Below are 19496 nucleotides of genomic sequence, written 5' to 3' on the forward strand. Positions count from 1 at the left end.
CATATAGAATAAGAGAACAAGAAGAACATACATTTAAAGAAGATTGGGAAATGTTTATTGAATATATGGGGGGGGACTGTGTACACTTGAAAACGTTGGCCGCATTAAGATAAACTCACACACACACACACAGTGGTACTTCGGGTTAAGAACTTAATTCGTTCCGGTGGTCTGTTCTTAACCTGAAACTGTTCTTAACCTGAGGTACCACTTTAGCTAATGGGGCCTCCCGCTGCCGCCGTGCGATTTCTGTTCTCATCCTGAGGTAAAGTTCTTAACCCGAGGTACTATTTCTGGGTTAGCGGAGTCTGTAACCTGAAGCGGTCTGTAACCCGAGGTACCACTGTATATAGAAAATCATTGCCCTAGACAAGGGGAAACAGACAAATCTAGCTTTCTGGCAAATGGAACTGCATGACACACTTGCTTGCAAACACCTTTTGTTTTATTCCTTCTTGACACTCTAGTTATACACCTAGAGATGTAGAAAGAGGCAACATCATATCAGACCCTTGGCCTGCCTAGCTCAATACTGTCGACACTGAATGACATCAGCTTTCTAGGATTTTCATACGGTTCTCTCCCAGCCCTACCTGGAGATGCCCTTCAGAACTGAACCTAGGACATTCAACATGCAATGCATTTGCTCTAACACTGACCTATGACCCATCTCCATGCTGAAAGGGCAGCGTCCATTGGCTCTAATGCCTTACCTTTGGAGACAGCTCTGAAAGAGCTTGGATGCCTTGCATTGTTGCAGCTATTGCAGAATCCTGGGTCCTTTCACTGTGGCATCACTAAGTTTCTTGATGATTAATTTGAAGTTCTGGGTGCATTAATATGTCCAGCTTCATGAGGGTAAGAATGTCTTTAAAATGCTGCACAAGTGTCAGGCTTCAGGGAATTGTATCCCTCCCACGATGGCAGCAAAGAAGCAGAGCAAAACAAAGAAGAGTTCTTACCAGTTAGTTTATTCATTAATCACAGCGAGAGACAAAGAAATGCAGTCTCTCTCTCTATACAGTGGTACCTCGGGTTAAGAACTTAATTCGTTCTGGAGGTCTGTTCTTAATCTGAAATTGTTCTTAACCTGAGGTACCACTTTAGCTAATGGGGCCTCCCGCTGCCGCCGCTGCACAATTTGTGTTCTCATCCTGAAGCAAAGTTCTTAACCCGAGGTACTATTTCTGGGTTAGCAGAGTCTGTAACCTGAAGCATCTGTAACCCGAGGTACCACTGTAATGGCGTTGCTCTACATTGTCCCTATTCTATGTCACCCCTGCATCAGCTAATCTGGACCTTCTGCCTCTGAGCTCTCTGTTCTAATACCCTCAATCCCCGCCTGGTCCTGGGAGAGGGGGGGTCAGGAATGCTTTCCAAGGACACTGAGTCTGTCAGCTGTCTCTCCCCTGGTGCTTCTTCTTCTTCCTGTTGTTCCTCTCCCAATATTTCCCAGCTTCTCCCCTCTGCAGCCTCTGAACTATGTCCTTCTGCAATCCACTGTTCTAAATCTATATGGTCCTCCTGTTCTCAGGAAGGTTCAGGAGAAGCGGGTGGCCCCCACCATTCCTCCTCAGTCCAGCCCCTGACAATAAGTGAACTGCAGTGGCTATGATCTCACACACACAAATCTCAAGTCTGGGGCTACCCAGTGAATATGAATGATGTAGCAAGCTGCTGCTTGTTGTGCAAATCCACTGCTGAATTAGCCGCATCCAGTTATGTCATTCCACTGGAATGGCCAATTGCATGTACACACAATGAAAGTACACATCATACCGTTGGATTGCTATTACTCTAACCGTGCTCCACCTTAAGCATCTATTTGCCAGCTCAGAGCTCTGCAAGAAGGTAAAGGGGGAAAACAGGGATGGGCGGATCAGTCTATTTCAGGTCCGGGTCAGTTTCACATGCAAATCATTCATAAATCTGTTCTGTCCTGTTTACACAGTAATCTATGTCTTTGGGGGGGGGATTAAGATTGCACATGAACATTCATGTTCAAACTCTAAATACATATTTTGTACTAAAAATACATTTAGCAGATATTTCATGTATGCTTTTATAAATATATATTTATCCTTGAATATGCAGTTTGGTGCCTTTTCCTTTTTAAATAATATTTTCATTTTCATTTTTAAAAAATCACAAAACAATATTATTATCCATTTAAAACATTTTAAGTTGTGGACTTAAGCTGTGGATCTAAGGCTGTGTGGAGATAAACTTTTGAACCAAAGCATGTTTTAAGAAGAGCATGGAATGTATAAGAGCGTGGAATGTATAAGAGCAGTTAAAAATGTATAAGAGCAGTTAAAAATGCCGTCCCCATATTGGGAAGTTCTGTCGGAGGTCTTGAGTCTGGGAGGAGAAAGAGAGAAATAGAGCTGTTTATATATTGTGGGTGAAACTCCTCAGAGGGACTTAAGAGCAACAGTTTTGCGAGATCAATGATGGAAAGAGCGATGTTATCTATGAAGGTGATGATATATGGAAACCATGTCGATTTGAGGATTGGAAGAACGGAAAATTCACACAGGATTATTATTGGTGTTTATCGGTTTAAAGAGATTATCAGAAGAGATCATAAAGAAAAAGAGAAAATAGATGAACAAGATGTGATGTGGAAACAGCAAGATAAGACTAAATAGAATTATGAACTCTGTTTGGACTGATTTGGATTGATTTGGACATTAATGCAGTAGCAAGAAGATGATCAGAATCCCCCTTCAGATCTTGAAATATAGGTCCCTCCAACAAAATGTAAAATTCGGCTTTGTAATTCGGAATTTATGTGATATGATTTAATTTGATTTGATTGGCCGGTTAATAAAAATTATTTTTTATAAAAATATTTTAATTTTAATTTTTAAAAAATCATAAAACAATATTATTATCCATTTAAAACATTTTCAATTTCTAGACATCTGGGATTACTTAAATCCCCAGACTCCCCCCCCCACTGTATCTAATTACATTTTTCTAATCCATTTTATCTTCTTTTTTTACCTTAAATCATATTACAAGTGTTATAAAAATCCTGCTAACATTTTTAAATATCTACAGTGGTCTTTAGGGTATTCTGTATTACCACCACCACCACTTTTGGCTTTTTTTTTTTTTTTTAATCATCTTGGTGTTTGGTGCCTTTTCCAAGCTGCAAACTGTATTGCAAAATTCAGCAAAGGGCAGAATAATCCGTGAAGTCCTTATTCAAAGAAACCAAAAGAGTGCAGGCCTAGTGATCGCAGCAACCCTTGCAGCAGGCATTGCACCAATGAGGCGGTTGCAAGGACTGAAGGTCCTCATCTTCCAACCACTCTCTAAAACTCCTCCCCCAGGTCACTGTCTGGCAGCCTAAGGCTTCCTCATCCTGTCTCTCTTTGGTCTGCCCTCTTCATTTTTCTGTGTGTTCTTCGAGACCAGGAGGAAGGGGAACAGGTCACAGCAGGAGGAAGAGTTTCCCTGGCTTCTTCAGCAGCCTGACTCATTGCTGCCTCTTGGCGCCCTCCACTCCAGCCTCCACTTCCGTCTCTGAGCCTGGACTGCTCTCTGCCACAGTCTCTTCCTGCTCACTAAACCCTGTTACCTCTTCAGCTTCTGACACCTCCTCCTGCCCGTTTGCTCCATCTTTTCCCTCTGGCCATTTATAGTCATCCTACCACCAAACCGCTGACTCTGAGCCTTCTTCCCCTGGGGGTTCCCTTGGGGTTCCCCAGCTATTGCCTCCCACTCCTCTGCCAACCCATGACAACCACTGATTAAGACCTTATTTTGTGCTGTCTCGAGGCGAGGGGTGTGGGAAGCTGCCTTATTGTTGAATTTTCCAACTTTCAAGTTCCCAAAATGAGCAGGTGCTAAAAAGTTGTAACAAAAGTCGCCCTGTTTAAGGACATTTTTAATGTTTCAAGTTTTGTTCTGTTTTTTAATGCTCTGTTGAAAGCCGCCCTGCAGCCAATCAGAGACCGTGCTTCGGTTTCCAAACATTTTGGAAGTCGAACGGACTTCTGGAACAGATTTTGTTTGACTTCCAAGGTAGGACTGTATTGGGGAAATGGGTTGAACCTAACCTTCTCCCCCAATTGCTAGATTTTGATGTGCAGGGGCTATTTCCTTAAATTGGTGGGTTGTTCCATCCTATGAGCTCCACCTCGTATGCCATCTTAAGTGGTACAGCCCAGAAGCAGAAAGAACGATGCCCTGAGTGAAAAGTAGCCCTGAGACTCAGGTACTCATTGTATTTACATCAGACTGTTGGTGCGGCACTAGATTGCCTACAGCAAATGATTAATTTAAGTTCAAATAGGTGATGCATTTGGCTCAGCACGCACTGTCAGCTTAACTGTGAATTTCTCATGGATCCATTTCCTGTCTCGGCAAATCCCTTGAGAGTCCAGGAAGGGGATGAGACATAGGAGAGGAAACCAGGAGACATTTTAAAACAGTGGTGGGGAGCCTTCAGCCTGTGGGCCAGACTTGGCCCACAAGGCTTTTTCATTTGACCTACAATGGTACCTCGGGTTACATACGCTTCAGGTTACAGATGCTTCAGGTTACAGACTCCGCTAACCCAGAAATATTACCTCGGGTTAAGAACTTTACCTCAGGATGAGAACAGAAATTGTGCGATGGCAGCAGGAGGCCCCATTAGCTAAAATGGTACCTCAGATTAAGAACAGTTTCTGGTTAAGAACGGACCTCTGGAACGAATTAAGTTCTTAACTCGAGGTACCACTGTATTTGGTGCCGGTACAGAACAGGCAAGGTAGGGCTTCAAAAGATCAATTGAGGGCTTAAAGTGATTTTAAAGCAGTTTATGGAGGTTCGAAGAGTCATGGACTGGCCGGATGCAGAAGAATGGTGCGAGGCACCAGGCAGGGAAGACTGTTAACCCCAGGGTCATGTGTTGGGTGAAAGATTTCTGCATTGTAGGGGGTTGGACTAGATGACCGCAGAAGTCCCTTCCAACTCTACAACTCTATGATTCTAAAACATTGTGGCTGCACAATGAAAAGGACATCTGGAGGGGCCCTAAGTCATGGCATTCTTTTCAGTCTTCCAGGTACTGCACTAGAAGTCCTATTTCATCCCCCACGATTTGATCACATGCACGTACACACACACACACACACACACACACACACACACTATGGGCAGTGCAAGGTGTGTCAGAAACAGCATTCCCTTAAATGTCCTGCCAACTGTTTTACTGTCTTCAAAGGCAGGTCCTAACAATTCCATCCCAGCAACTGCAGCGAACATGTTTTGCGAACAGGCTGCCTCAAAGGGAGACGAAAGACGACAGCCCTGCGAGACATGGAAAGGCTTCCGCTTGTAAAAACCTCCCCCAACAGCTGGGCAAGGGCACCTCAGAGAGCCTACAGGCTTCCTTCAAAATGACGCAGAGAAATGATGGAACTCAGCAAGCCTTTACAATATTTTGTTGGCTCCTTTTGGACAAATAATTGTGAGGATCATCTGCTCAGCACCATAATTAACCTTAAGCTGAGTTTTTGGGGGTTGTTTTTTGTAAATCAGAATTGGTGGTTTGAAACCCTATAAAACTCACTTCCAAAAAGTTAATTGCTGCACGGTGAGTGAGCCAGGTTGGAATGAGATCATGTTCTTAGTTTAATCCCCAACAGAAATCACTTTTAACTGCCAAGGCTCGCCTCCTGGGATTCTGCTTTCAGCAAGTGTATGCAGAAAGGAGCTTGGGATCTAGTGGAAGATTGTGAGGTGATTTGCCGGAGATCAACACAAGTTTCCAAGTTCCAATGCTTTAACAGAAGCAACAAAAGAAATCTACATCCCTCCAAAAAAATTAATAATTGGGGAATCAGGAGTAAATTCACATGGGAAAGGATTTGTGTGCAAGCTTCATTTAAGATTATAAGAAGATCCGTGCTGGATCAGTGGCCCATCTAGACCATGGAACGCGGGTGGCGCTGTGGTCTAAACCACTGAGCCTCTTGGACTTGCTGATCAGAAGGATGGCGGTCCTGGCCAGGCCTCCGCCTATTCCACAAAAGGTTTACAAAGTTCAGTTATTGTAAAAGTTATCTTATGTCCTTTAGAGGAGAAATTGTGAGTTGCAGAATTTTAAATACCCGTCATCCTTGACTTCACTCAATTTTGTTTAAGCCACTTCCACCTTAAGGAGGAGGTGGGGTTGCGGGCTTCACAGCCCCTCCACGCGCACGGCGGGTGGAGGCCAGCCCCATGCGATTGGGGGGATTCCCAGCCACGTGACCCCCTGGCTGGCCAATCGGCTGGCTCAGGGGCGTGGCCTGCCCTATAAAGGCAGGATGCAACCAGGGATCTCCCTTTTTGCCGCCCACCAGATGTTCCTGTTTTTTCCCACCCTGCCGCCCTATACGTTTTTCGTTCCTTGATCTTGCTCTGGACCTCGGTTGGTCGCCATTGTGGGCACTGGTAGGAATTGTTCCACTTGGCAAATTGGCACCAGTCACTTGGTTTTCGCCTACCTCATCGTTACAACTTTCTGGGTATTCTTGGGCATTGGTATTGTTCTGTAGATGGAAGAGGGGAGGTAGCGCCATCACCTGCCCCACATATTGAAGGGTAGTCCGTTAAAGGATTCTGGGGGGCGTGGCCCTGTCCGAAGCCTAGGGAGGTTAGGGCCTAAGGCACGCCCCCTAGCGGTGACCCCGGGGGAGTTCCTAGTTGATGTGCATCAGCAGGACTCCCCTACTGGTGGTTAACCCTTCCCGGACTTCAAGCAGATGGGCTGGAGTTGGATATAGTCGGTTAGGACCAATGCCTAAGCCAATACAGCTCATCACCTGTAACCAATAAAGTTGTGGCCTTTTTTAGCCCATTAACCTTAATAAAAGTGTCATGTATCTTTATTTCCTCCTGGGAGGGTCAGGAACTCACCACGCGATAAGACTCTTCCATTTTCTTCTAGTTGTGAGGGTGGGGGATGAGGAGGGGCCTCACAAGTAGAGTAGCCTAGGGCCTCTCTTCATCTAAATCCTGCTCTGCCCATAGTCACCTTTGACTGGACTTTTTAACCCATCTAGACCAGCGTCCTGTTCTCACAGTGGCCAACCAGAGGATTGTGGGAAACCTGCCAGCAGGATTTGAGCACTAAAGCATTCTCCCCTCCTGTGGCTTCCAGCAGCTGGTCTTCAAAACCAACTATGGGGGCTGAGCATAGCCCTTATGGCTTGAAGCAATCATTGATAGCTTTATCCTCCATTAATTTATACAATCCTCCTTTAAAGCCTTCCGAGTTGGTGCCCAGCACTGCCTCCTATGAAAGTGAGCTCCATAGTTTTTATTATTATTATTTTTGAAAGGCCAGCAACTGCAGCAGAGGAAAACTTCAGGCTTTTTCCGCAGACAGCACGAGGGCATGTTTTTGACCAAGTAACTAGAGCAGAGTTTCATTTAAGCCCAAGTCTGTACAAGCAAGGCTTTTAACATGGCATCTGCAGAGAGCAGGCAAAGGGGCCATCTATCAGGAGAACAGACTGTATCTAAACAACCTACAAATACCAGTTTGAGTGTACAGTGGTACCGCAGGTTAATTCGTTCTGGAGGTCCATTCTTAACCTGAAACTGTTCTTAACCTGAGACACCACTTTAGCTAATGGGGCCTCCTGCTGCCACACAATTTCTGTTCTCATCCTGAAGCAAAGTTCTTAACCTGAGGTACTATTTCTGGGTTAGCAGAGTCTGTAACCTGAAGCGTCTGTAACCCAAAGCGTCTGTAACCCGAGGTACCACTGTAGACTAAAGGGGGACAGTGATGTGTGTACCACAACATCCAGCAGCAGTGATCGTGTTAGAATGTTAGCTACCTTCTTATAGTTGCAGAAAGGCCTACGGGCTTACTATGGGATGCTGGAGAATTCGGACGAAAACAGAAATGAGATCAAAATCGTGAATGCTTGCTTATTTTTCCTGTGTAGAAGAAGGGAATCAATCCAGCAAATGTGATCGGTATTTTCTGCTGCTGTTGCTTCCAGGTTGCATCCAGAAGGCAGTTTATTCTGTTTTGGGGACTTTTCCCTAACTCTTAAGTTCTGCATTATATTTGAGCCTCCTCTGAACTATAGTGCAAGTTTGGTGCTCATTCGCATGTTATTTGCTTCCAGGGAGAGAGGAGGGGAACAGTTTGCAAATAATGTGAAAATGAGTGCTAAACTTGTGCTAAATATTCCACTATATTTCCAGAAGTAGCTTTTGCATCATGCCACATTTCAGATACTTGTATAATGTGGAAATTAACAGTTAGGGGAATATTGTGTAAATGTATGTGACTCTTCAATTCTGTTTCTGATTATGAGGCCTCTTGGCAGATCATGCTAGCACATTATTGGAGCCTCATTGGTGGAGGAGTCTGGAGCACTGGTGACGACTAGGGGGGCAGATTTCCCCCAAAATGTTCAATGAAGGGGCCAGGGGCCCCTCAAAATCCTACAGCGGCCACATATGCAGGCCATGGGGCGTCCGCAAGACTCGTCAGCATGCCTCACAGTGTGCGCGAGTGATGTCAGCACATTGCAAGCACATCGCGGAGCATGCATGTACAGTGTGATGATGCCACACGGCCCCAGGCCCTCTCAATTGTGTGGGCAAAGGGGCATGTGTGGTCTGGAGGCCTGGTCTAAGTGCATTTTCCAGCCATGGGTTGTGAAACGTTGGCCCTCCAGATGCTGCTGAACCACATTTCCCAACAACCACAGCCAGCATGGCCAATGATCAGGGATGATGGGAGTTGTATTCCTGGAAAGGCAAAGATTCCCCAGCCATTTTAAGTCCATTGATTTCCGTTAGAGAGAAGGCCTGTAGTTTAGTGGTGAAACAACTCCTTTGCACACAGAAGGTCTCTGGTTCAGATAGGGCTGGGAACAGCCCCTTCCAAAAACCCTTGAAATTTGGTGATAGTTCCCTAACCTGGTACCCTCCAGATTTTTTGGGGACTGCAACTGCCATCATCTCCAGCTAGCAAGGCCAATGGATGGGGATGATGGGAATTGTAGTCCAAAACATTGGAAGGACACCAAGTTGGGAGAGGTTAGTCTAGACAATATAGAGCAAGGCAAACCAATGACTTATACCGAGTCAGACCATTAGTTTATCTAGCTCAGTATTGTCCTACTGTGCTCCTAGGCTATTGAGAGGCAGCTTAAGATGTTTTCACAAGGACCTCTCCCACACTGCATATCCGGGCACTGAGAGCATCATGGGAAACAATGTTTTGGAAGGTTTGGTCCTTCTGAATGAGATGCACTTTGATACTGCAATATTGAGACTCAAACAATCAAGTCTAATCACACATATCTATATCCATCTATCTATATCTATCTATCCTTCTTTCTATGAAATTATTTTGAAAAGGCATGTCTTCTTTCCATCTAGGAACGCTGAAGGTTGCAGGGTTAAGAGCAATGAAGCCATTCTCTTGAACTGACCACAGAAAACTCCTGATTTGCTGGAATGAACACACTTTATTAGAGCCTTGGGTATGCAGCCATACAAGAACTCAAATTGTGGCTGGAAAGAAGAAAATCAGGAAATGGAAAATCAGAGCAGTATCTCAAATGAGAAGGAAAGGCTGATGTGTTCAAGGTGCAGACTTAACGGCCGGACACATGGACCTGTTCACGAGATGAGATCACTTTTCCGTCTTGGACCTCCTCGACGATTGTGCGGACTTGGCGGGTGGTTGAGGGTCCTACAAGGAGACAGAAGGAGAAGAAACATTAGTTGCAGGAAAGTGATTCAGCCTCCACCATTTGCTGACCCGCCTCTCTGTGTCCTACACATCAGCCAAAGCTCACTGTTAGAAGGAACTGGATTTTAACATCTCCCATGGAACCTCAGAATGTTTACCAAACCATGGAAAGGCAGAGCAAGCTTTGCAGGACTGGTATTTAAAGGGCTTCTTCTGCTTTGATCAACATCTGTAGAATGTTTCTTCAACCTTTACAGACCTGGAGCCAATCTTTAACTCCGACCAGCCACTTTCTATTTGTAACTTTGGGCCTACTTTTATTTCATACTGTATGTGTCTTTCTTGTTTTCCTTCTCCCTCTCTCCTACACACACACACACACACACACACACACACACACACACACACACTATCTGCTCTTCCTCCTTCCATCTTTCTCCTCTCCAGCTTGCCCCTTCTTTTTTAAAAAAAATGAAACAAAGAAAAAAAAATAGTGACAGCGACCCCCTTAAGCCTTAACTGGCATGACCTGCTTAAGAAGAACTTTACTGAGTCACACTAGAGGTCTGTCTAACGCAGCATCCTATATCTACAGGGCTGAACCGGATACCTCTGGGAAGCCCACAACAGCCAGCAACTGATATTCAGAGACATACCACCTTTGACACTGAAGGCGATAAAGCTCTGATGCCAAACAACCATTGATAGCCTTCTCCTCCATGACTTTGTATATTCCCCTTTTAAAGTTGTTCAGGTTGGTGGCCAACACTACATCTTTCCATGCCTTAACTATGGGCTGTGTGAAGAAGGACTAGATGTTTTCTTTTCTATTCTGCTTCTCCTACCATTCCTCTTAAAAAGGAAAGGACCATAGTTCAGCGGCAGAACTTCTGCTTTGCATTCAGAAGGTCAGAAGGCCAAGCCCCAGCATCTTCAAGTAGGGCTGGGATAGAGCCCAGTCTGAGTCTTTGGAGAGCTGCTGCCAGTCAGTGTAGACAATACTGAACTGGATGGACTAATGGTCTGACTCAACCTAAGGCAGCTTCCTATGTTCCTATAGGACAACCCAAAGCTTGATCCAGGTTGAGTTACAACCCGGTTGTTGACTATGACTCATTCATTGAAGGCCAGTGCCTTAATCCAATTAGTTTCCTGTGTTATCAAGTAACTACATGCACCGACTAATACAGATGACGTAGACGGCTTTTTTGTAACATGGCACCCTTTTATGAAATACTTCACTTATAATCCCAAAGAATGGCAACTGCCGAAATCACAGACTGGACTTTGGCAAACTTAACTAGATCGATACCTACTGGATGGTAAAAATATAGACGCAGCTACCATCTTGAATGGCTAGGCCTACAGTATTTGTTGACAGCATACTGATGAATGTATCATCACCTTATCCTGTCTGTCTGCATGCTTCAATATTCTCAGCTTTTATAAAACAAAGAGAACTTCTGAAAAGCAAAAGGAAGAGCAATGGTCCGACAGATCCTTACCGCTAGAAATCGCCGACGAATACTGGGAAGAAATGCTGCAAGGGGAGAAAGACAAGACTGGATTAGAGAAACATGAAGAGTTCGTTTTCAGCTGCAGTGCAGCAGGTGCAGAAATGGTAATCAAGTGCGCTCAAAGGAAAGGCACAACAACACAACCTTGTGACCAGTTAATTTCGTGATCAGATTGCTTTAAAATAAAGGAAGCCCAGAGGAAGCCCTGGAACATTTTCATTTGTTACATTTTCTCCTCTGGCCCAATACTATCGGCTTCTTCACACATTACAGCAAACACAGCTACGAGTGTTTGTGTGGGAAAGTGTACCTGTATTGATTCATACAGATCAGCTGCTGTGTACACAGAGTGTATCCTAGTTGGGTGACACATGTGAATAACTGTATGAGCATGCAAGCACAACTCTTTGTATTCACAAGTATGCAGGTTGTACACTCATTGGATGTAATGTGTGAAAGGCCCTTATAACATTCTGCAATGGGCCAATGGGGGCAGAGGACTGGATATAGGACTCCTGTGCCTTTAGAAATGTACCAGGTTTGCAAGTCAACACAAGACGTTGCTCAAGGGTAGCGTGGTGTGTTGACACTATTGCACCAAAAGCACCCACAACAGCTGGACCTAGTGTGCCAATGGCACATGATGTGCTTAACATACATCAGAAATAATGGGATGGGAGGACAGGCCTAGAACAGCCAGCAATCCTAAATAATTACTTGGCAATTGAAAGACACCCTCTGTGATGGACTGGTTTGGATGCAAAGGAATGCTGGGAGGAACCAGCTGGGGAACCACCAGGGGAAGAAGGCTCAGAGCCTGGGGAGTGGTGGTGGGACATTGTTGAGTGGTCAGAGGAAAAAGACCGGGAAGAGGAGGGGTTGGACACTGAAGAGGTAACAGGGCTTAGTGAGCTGGGAGAGTCTGTGACAGAGAGAAGTCCAGAATCAGAGGCAGAAACTAAAGCAGGAGAATGGGATGAGGAAGGCCAGGAGGCAGAAATGAGTCTGGCTGGTGCAGAGGCATGGGTGTCTTCTCCTGCTGCGACAAGTTTCCGTCCCCACTGGTCTCCCAGAACCAGAAGAGGTGTGAAGAGGGCAGAGGAAAGGTTGACTGCACTTAGGCACAGTCTCCGATTGCTTGGGGGAAACCCTGGAGAGGAGTGGGCTGTGACAAGGTGGGGACTTTCAGTCTCGGCAACTGATCCATGGGGCAAGACCTACCAGGGATGAGCTGCTGTGTTCATTAGGCCTGACACTCCACCAAGTCTGTGCAGATCATGTTCTTGCTAACAAAGAGTTAGCTCCAACTTGCACAGTGTGATTTACTGCCAGCTCCTGACATCCTCCTATTTCAGCCTATTGACTCCTTATCCAACATTAGAAAACAGCCCCCCTCTTTATACATACTGGGCTTCCTCTCCCTCCAGCAGGCGGCGATAGGTGGCGATCTCCTGTTCCAGGCGGGTCTTGGTATCAAGGAGGATCTTGTATTCATGGTTCTGGCGCTCCATGTCGCACCTCAGCTCAGCCAGCTGCTCCTCCACGCTGGTGATCATAACTTGGATCTGGGCGAGCTGGGAGCCATAGCGAGACTCCGTCTCTGCCAAGCTGCCTTCCAGTGCTGCTTTCTGGGGGAAGAGAATTGAGAGAGAGGAAATCAGAGTCAGCTTCTGAGGGAAGCTGCACAGCAACCTTTAATGTTAGAGTCCTCCAGCGGTGGCTGGTAGGGCAGAAGGAAGGGAGCCCAACAGTAGGTGGCACCAATGAGCCAAAGACAGACACAGCCACCCTCGGACTGGTCAGAAGCAAGAAGGCAGGCAGGTGGCAGCTCGTTGAGGACAGACTGAGGTTGGTGGGGCAGCACACCATTCACTCTAATAGACCTTCACTGGATTCCTCCCCGTAACTGGGAATCCTGTGCAATCAGATTCCCGAATCAAAGGGAAACACAGGGGCTCTTGGTCAATGCATATTAAGAACATAAGAAGAGTCTTTCTGAGTCAGGCCAGTGGTCCATCTAGTCCAGAATCCTGTTCTTCCAGTGACCAACTAGATGCCTGGGGGAAGCCTACAAGCAAAATCTGAATGCAACAGCACTCTTGCTACTTGAGACTCCCAGCAGCTAGCATTCTGAATGTGTGTCAGGATGTTGTCAGCGACTCCCGGCTGGTTGCCCAGGAAAGCATAAAGACAAGGAAAAGTTTCTTACTGTGCCTTTTTATTTCAATCTCTACAGAGAGAGGCTATAGAACCCAGGCTCTTGGATAATGGCGTTGTCCCAAATGATTCTCCACCCCCATCCCCGTCTCTCCCACTTCCTCGTTCATGACTTCTACGGGTGCTGCTACACGCCCTCTGTCTTTGAGCTCTTTGCTCTCCTACTTTTAAAGCTCGCCCGGTTCTAGGAGATGGAGGGTCTGGAATGCTTTCTAAAGATGACATGTCAGCCAGGCATTGTTCTGGCTCTGCCATGATTTCCCCCTCAACTGCCTCTGAACTGCAACTTCCCTCAAACCCCTGTTGCAAATCTATACTGTCTTCCTCTTCCTCCTCCCTGGAAAGGTCAGTCCCTGACACTGTGGAGGTAGCCTACAGCCATCATGACTTGTAGCCATTGATAGCTCCATGAATTTGTCTAACCCTCATTTACGCCCTCCAAGCTGATGGCCATTACAACACCTTCTGGAAGCAAATTCTAATATTTGCTTCCTCGGAGAAGGTAGAAAGTCATTGATGGAATTCCCAGCAAGTCAGGTCTGGTGGTGGGGTGTGACATTGTGCAACTGTTTCCCTGATTAAGGGGCAGGGAGAAGATTGCCTGGACGCCGTACCGTGCTAAGCTGGGACTGCAGCTCTATTTCCAGGCCTTGGAGGGTTCGTCTCAGTTCCGTGATTTCCGACTTGCCGCTGTGCAGCTGCTCTGTGTTCATGGCAACTTCGCGGTTCAGCTCTTCGGTCTACAAGGAAATGGGGAGACAGCACAATAGTGACCCTAGCGATCAAAACACCCAGCATTCTTTTCTTGTTTCTTCCCTCCGCCCCCCAAGAAAGTGCATTCACCCCAAAGGAAGACCCACCTTGCTGAAGAACCACTGCTCAGCATCCTTCCGGTTCTGCTCCGCCATTGTCTCGTACTGCTCACGCATCTCCGCCAGGATCTTGGTCAGATCCACCCCAGGAGCAGCATCCATTTCCACGGAGATCTCACCACGGATCTGGCTTCGGAGGACAGTCATTTCCTGGGATAGAGGCACACGGAGCGAGGTTATTCGTAATTAAGATTCTATCATGTTGTTGGTTTTATTGTACACCACTATTATTATTGTTTTTTTAAGTGTTGGCAGTTTAGAAATATTCTTATAGATAAATCAAATGTGGCTTCTTTGGGGGAAATTCCACCAATCTGAAAAATATAGGTTGTTTTTAAACCTATATTGCACTTGGATTGCAAACCCTAATGAAAGTGTCTTTCATAATGTGCTTCTGTTTCATGTAAGGATTTTCCTACATGCTTCTGAAAGCATGAGGCTGATATTGTCAAGAGTTAGCTATCCCAGATCAGTACCATATTTTTCCGTGTATAACACGGCCCCTATTTTTGGGGACTCCAAATAAAGAAATCCCCCATATGCACCATCTGTGTATAAAACGACCACGAATTTTAAACGTGAAAAAACAGGGGGAAATGTAGCCTTATACACGGAAAAATACGGTAGTTACCACACTTGCCAGTAAACTAATTGAAGACGTACCAGAGAATGACTGGTAAGGGAAACAGCGGGTGCCTACGGTCATTTGATCCTGACAGCCTAATTCTCACACAATGAATTATTTTGAGCTGTGGCCCCAAGGATTTTGTTCTTCTGCACGTTGCTCTGGATACACTGAGTTTAGATTGGAGGCCAACCATTGCCGCAGTCTGGCTTTGTAAAGACTAGTTTTTATCTCATTATTGTTGCAATCAATTGCAGACATTACTACTCCTCCATTTTAAGGGGGGGAGGCATGTAGTGTGGTTTTGATTTGGATGACTATTATTATTACTTCTTTTCAGCCAGAGCTTGCCAGAGCTCAGTTCTGGCACCTCTCAGGTGGGCGCCATTGCCATTCTAAGAGAACAAGGGAGAAGTTCATGGTGAACTCTGGCACCTCTTTTTCTAGAAAAATAGCACTGATTATTAATACAGTATTTTTTTAGTAGTAGTAGTATGTGTTTATGAAATCTTGTACATCTTTTTCAAGGGCCGATTCTGCCCTAAAAGGCACACTGGAGCAGATCTAGGCTAGCTTCTCACAGCTACACTTGACATGCAGAACTCAGCCTGTTTGGTTTTTCCAATGGACTTTTAAGGGCTGGTTCATTCATGCATCTTCAACACTTGATGGCTACAGTATCTAACAGTGACTTACACATGTGAGTGGGCCTTTACAGACAGAACAGTCAGAACCTCTTTAAACGCAATGCTTTCCAATGGAGTCTATTCCTAGACTTGACGTCTGTGATCAAAGGTATGTTCATGGGTAAATAGGGCCCAGGTTTATGGTTACATCAATTGTTTGGTAAGTATCTAGATCACAGCCCAAAAGGTCTGTTTCCTGCCCATTTTTCCAATGATATTTCAAAGACATTTCATTTTGGCACAGCCTGTTGCGCTGAGCCATTCAGAAGATGCTTGTAGCATGTGCAACCACATTGGACAAAAAGAACGTGCGTTGGGTTCATCAGACATAAACCAGTTGAATGCTGGTGTCCTCCCCCTCTCCTTTAAAAATGTGCACCCCTCTGTGACGTTGCCCATTGGGCATTCTTACCTCCTCATGGTTCTTGTGCAGATAAGCCAATTCCTCCTTTAGATTTTCCAGCTGCATTTCCAGATCAGATCTGGACAGTGTGAGATCATCCAAGACTCTGCGCAGACCATTGATGTCAGACTCAACACTCATGCGCAAGGCCTGCTCTGTCTCAAACCTGCATCCACAAAGGATTGAAAGAAAGAAGGAAGGGGAAAGGGGTAAGAGGTTGTAAGAGGAAATGTTTGTCACACAGCTCCCAGCCATGGTGCTGGCTGTGAAACCAACCCAACCACTGAGTTTTGTGTGTGTGTTTTTAACAATTAAACTTACTTGGTTCTGAAGTCATCAGCGGTCAACTTCGCATTGTCAATCTGCAGGAGGATGCTGGCATTCTGAACACTGGCAGCAAGAATCTGCAAGGGAAGTAGGGAATGGGTGGTTTGAAATGGTAAAAATTCTGGGCAAGCTTTATTTTATTTTTAGGGAACCCTCGACGGGCATTTCATTCAGGACCTAGCCTTGTGCTACGTGAAAGCTCTGGGACGTTCTTTCTAATTTACTTAACAGAAAGCCATTTCAAGGGCTGGAAATTGTAGAGGAATCACAGAATTGCAGAGTTGGAAGGGACTCTGAGGACCATCTGGTCCAACCCCCTGCAATGCAGGAATATTCAGCTGTCCCATTCAGGGATCGAACCTGCAACCTTGGTGTTATCGGCACTGTGACCTAACCAGCTGAGCTCTCCAGGAGAAGCGTGGCATGCACCAAATTATCATTATCATTATTATTTAAAATGTGACATCTTCATCCTTCCGAGTTCCAGATGCATTTTTATTAGGGCTTGTGCCGGGGAACATCCCAGTAGATAGTGCCCCGTATTAATTAGTGGGGACACCATTTAGAGGTCTAACCTACAGCTGTCCAGAATCTGTCGGGAGTCCCCCATATTTGCCCTGGCCACTGGCATTGCTGGCTGGGGCTGATAGGAATTAGAGTCCCACAACATCTGGAGAAGAACAGGTTAGTCACCCTCTGGATTAGACTTGAGGAACAAAATATGTCATGGGCTGACCCCAGTTTTAAGGGATCCAAGTGGGCAAAACAAATTAACTTCCCGCACTAGGGAAATCCTAGTTAATTTTACTACAGAAGAGGCTTTGGTTTGGCTGATGGCATTCCTCCACAGCCTCCATAGCCCAACAGTTAATCATTATCCCTCCCAATTAGGAGGTTGTGTTGGACCTTGGGCTACTTCACATGGGTCCTTGGTCCTGCGTAGGGGGAAAGTGTACATCTTCAGACAGGGTGTACACTAGGAGCATCCCAGACCCTGAGATCTCAGGGCCCAAACCTTAGACTTAGGGGCATCCCCTGGTGATGTCACAGAGGTGGGCCCTGGCCATTCTTCCGCTGCACTCCCTCCCACCTCTGAGCCCTGGAGATGGAAGTTAATTGGAAGAGGGAGTCTCTGCAATAATCTGCAGCTGGCTCCTGCCAGGCTGAAGCTTGCAGGCTGTATGCACAGTCTTCTCAATAAATGAAAATGAAAATTAAATTAAGGCACAAAAGAAAGTAGTATACCACTAGTAGTACCACAATAGTAGTGCAGTGGTGGTGATAATGGTATTTCTGGACGATAACTGGGCTAGTTGCAGCTACACAGCCAAGAGTCCTGTGGTAGCATTTAACTAAAGAAAGCTATGCAAGAAAGGAGGGGAATACCCAATGGCTATGAAATGTAAGAGACAGGGGTAATTCAATGGCATTTCTACGCAAGGACAAATCGTCGGCAAGATAAGATCTGTGACCTGTTCACAGCACTAGCAAGCACTATCTTAAAAATCTTTGCTTTACAAATTTAACAGCTATAGTGGGAAAGAAACACACAGTCCTGATTAAGTCTAAATTCAAGGGGGGGGGGACATCAAATGTGCTGATCAGTGTTAGCTCAGCAGGTTCATGCTGGAACTTCCCTTTAATATTATTCTCTGATTGTGGTTAATATTATTCTGACATCATCAGCTAAGTGTTCTTGGATTTTAAAAATCCTTTGCCTAATGCCTACTTACATGTTACACAGACTAAAAGAACTGGATTTGAGGTCTCTGGGTGCTAAGCAGTTTTTTTTTAAAAAAGGGGGGTTCTCCCCAAACCTTTCAGACTTTCCTCATGGGTTTATTAAGAGCCAGTTTGCTACAGTTAGAGCTGGGGGGCACCCTGGGGATCATCTAGTCCAACCCCCTGCAATGCAGGAATCTGCAGCTGTCCCATAAGGGACTCAAACCCTCAACCTTGGCGTTATCAGCACCACACTCTAACCAACTGAGCTATCCAGGCTAAGAAGCCCCCTTAGGGTCACGTCACCATACCTTGCTCCGCAGATCCTCAATGGTCTTGAAATATGGGCTGTAGTCACGGTCTGGACCAGGTGCTTGCTTCTTGTACCACTCCTTGATCTTAAACTCCAGCTCGGTGTTGGCTTCCTCCAGCGCCCGCACCTTGTCCAGGTAGTTAGCCAGGCGGTCGTTCAGGTTCTGCATGGTCTCCTTCTCGCCCCCGGCCAGAAGGCCTTCGCCACCACCAGCAACAAAGCTTCCACCGAAACTTCCACCATAGCCTCCACCAAACCCACCACCAAACCCACCACCAAGGCCGCTGCTGCTGCAGAAGCTGCCCCCATAGCCACCACCAAGGGCACTGCCTACCCCAGAGACATAGCGAGAGGAAGAGATGGAGACGCCACCAGCTCCGCCATGGATGCTTGGGGCTCTGTATCCTCCACCCATATGGACAGAGGAAAGCCGGGAGGATCCCCCTGCAAAGGAAGGCCCCTTCATCGAGGAGGAAGAGGTGTATTGCCTGTAGGTGGTGGTCATGGCTGGCAGGAAATGGAGCCCAGAGAGATGTTCTTGCTGCTTTCTAAACGGCCGAGGGAACTAACGGCTCTCTCATGCCCCATGCTCCTTTTATCTCCAAGGTTGGAGGGGGGCGTTGCTTTGGAAAAGCCCTTCTTCTCTCTGCTTTGCATTCCCCAGAGCTTTCGTCATCACAGACATCAAAAGCCAACATCCACGCTCATCGTTTGTCTCCCCAGGTCTATTCATGCGTGTGTCACATTCCAGCAGATACACCTTGCCCTACAAAGGGCGGTTTTGTGTTTCCCCTTCTGTTCCCAGGTAGTGTGATTCAGAAAACAGGAGGACTATTGCTCAAGGGTACGGTGTAAGATTGCCACCTCTCTCTTTTTTTTTCCTGAACGAACAGCGTGCCCAGGTAGAAACAATGAGCCCTTGAGAGCTGGAAATCTCAGGGAGAGGGGGGAAATCATTACAAAACAAAGGGATATTCATACAGGAGTCCAAGCTCCAAAGGCCTTGCACATCTGTTTCTGGCAGGAGACGCAAACCTGAAAGTTCTGGCCAGGGGCTGCTTCAGGGAGCGCAAGAAATGAAGGGAAAGTCCTACACAGAAGATTG

The 19496-nt window shown here is 46.1% G+C and overlaps 1 protein-coding gene across 1 annotated transcript in view; it reads right to left on the reverse strand.

The window, feature by feature from the left end:
• Positions 1–19181, reverse strand: part of LOC309354869 (uncharacterized protein) — a 32876-nt gene extending 13695 nt beyond the window's left edge. The window contains exons 1-8 of the mRNA XM_081885133.1: positions 18390–19181; positions 16351–16433; positions 16039–16195; positions 14304–14465; positions 14058–14183; positions 12634–12854; positions 11215–11249; positions 9615–9709 (exon numbers count right to left, since the gene is read on the reverse strand). Coding sequence (XP_081741259.1) covers positions 9615–9709; positions 11215–11249; positions 12634–12854; positions 14058–14183; positions 14304–14465; positions 16039–16195; positions 16351–16433; positions 18390–18896 — 1386 coding nt within the window. The 5' untranslated portion in view covers positions 18897–19181. The remainder of the gene's footprint in view (positions 1–9614; positions 9710–11214; positions 11250–12633; positions 12855–14057; positions 14184–14303; positions 14466–16038; positions 16196–16350; positions 16434–18389) is intronic.
• Positions 19182–19496: the final 315 nt, after the last annotated feature.

Source organism: Podarcis melisellensis (genome assembly GCF_964234715.1).
Source record: "Podarcis melisellensis genome assembly, chromosome: 13".
In the NCBI taxonomy this organism is placed as follows: domain Eukaryota; kingdom Metazoa; phylum Chordata; class Lepidosauria; order Squamata; family Lacertidae; genus Podarcis; species Podarcis melisellensis.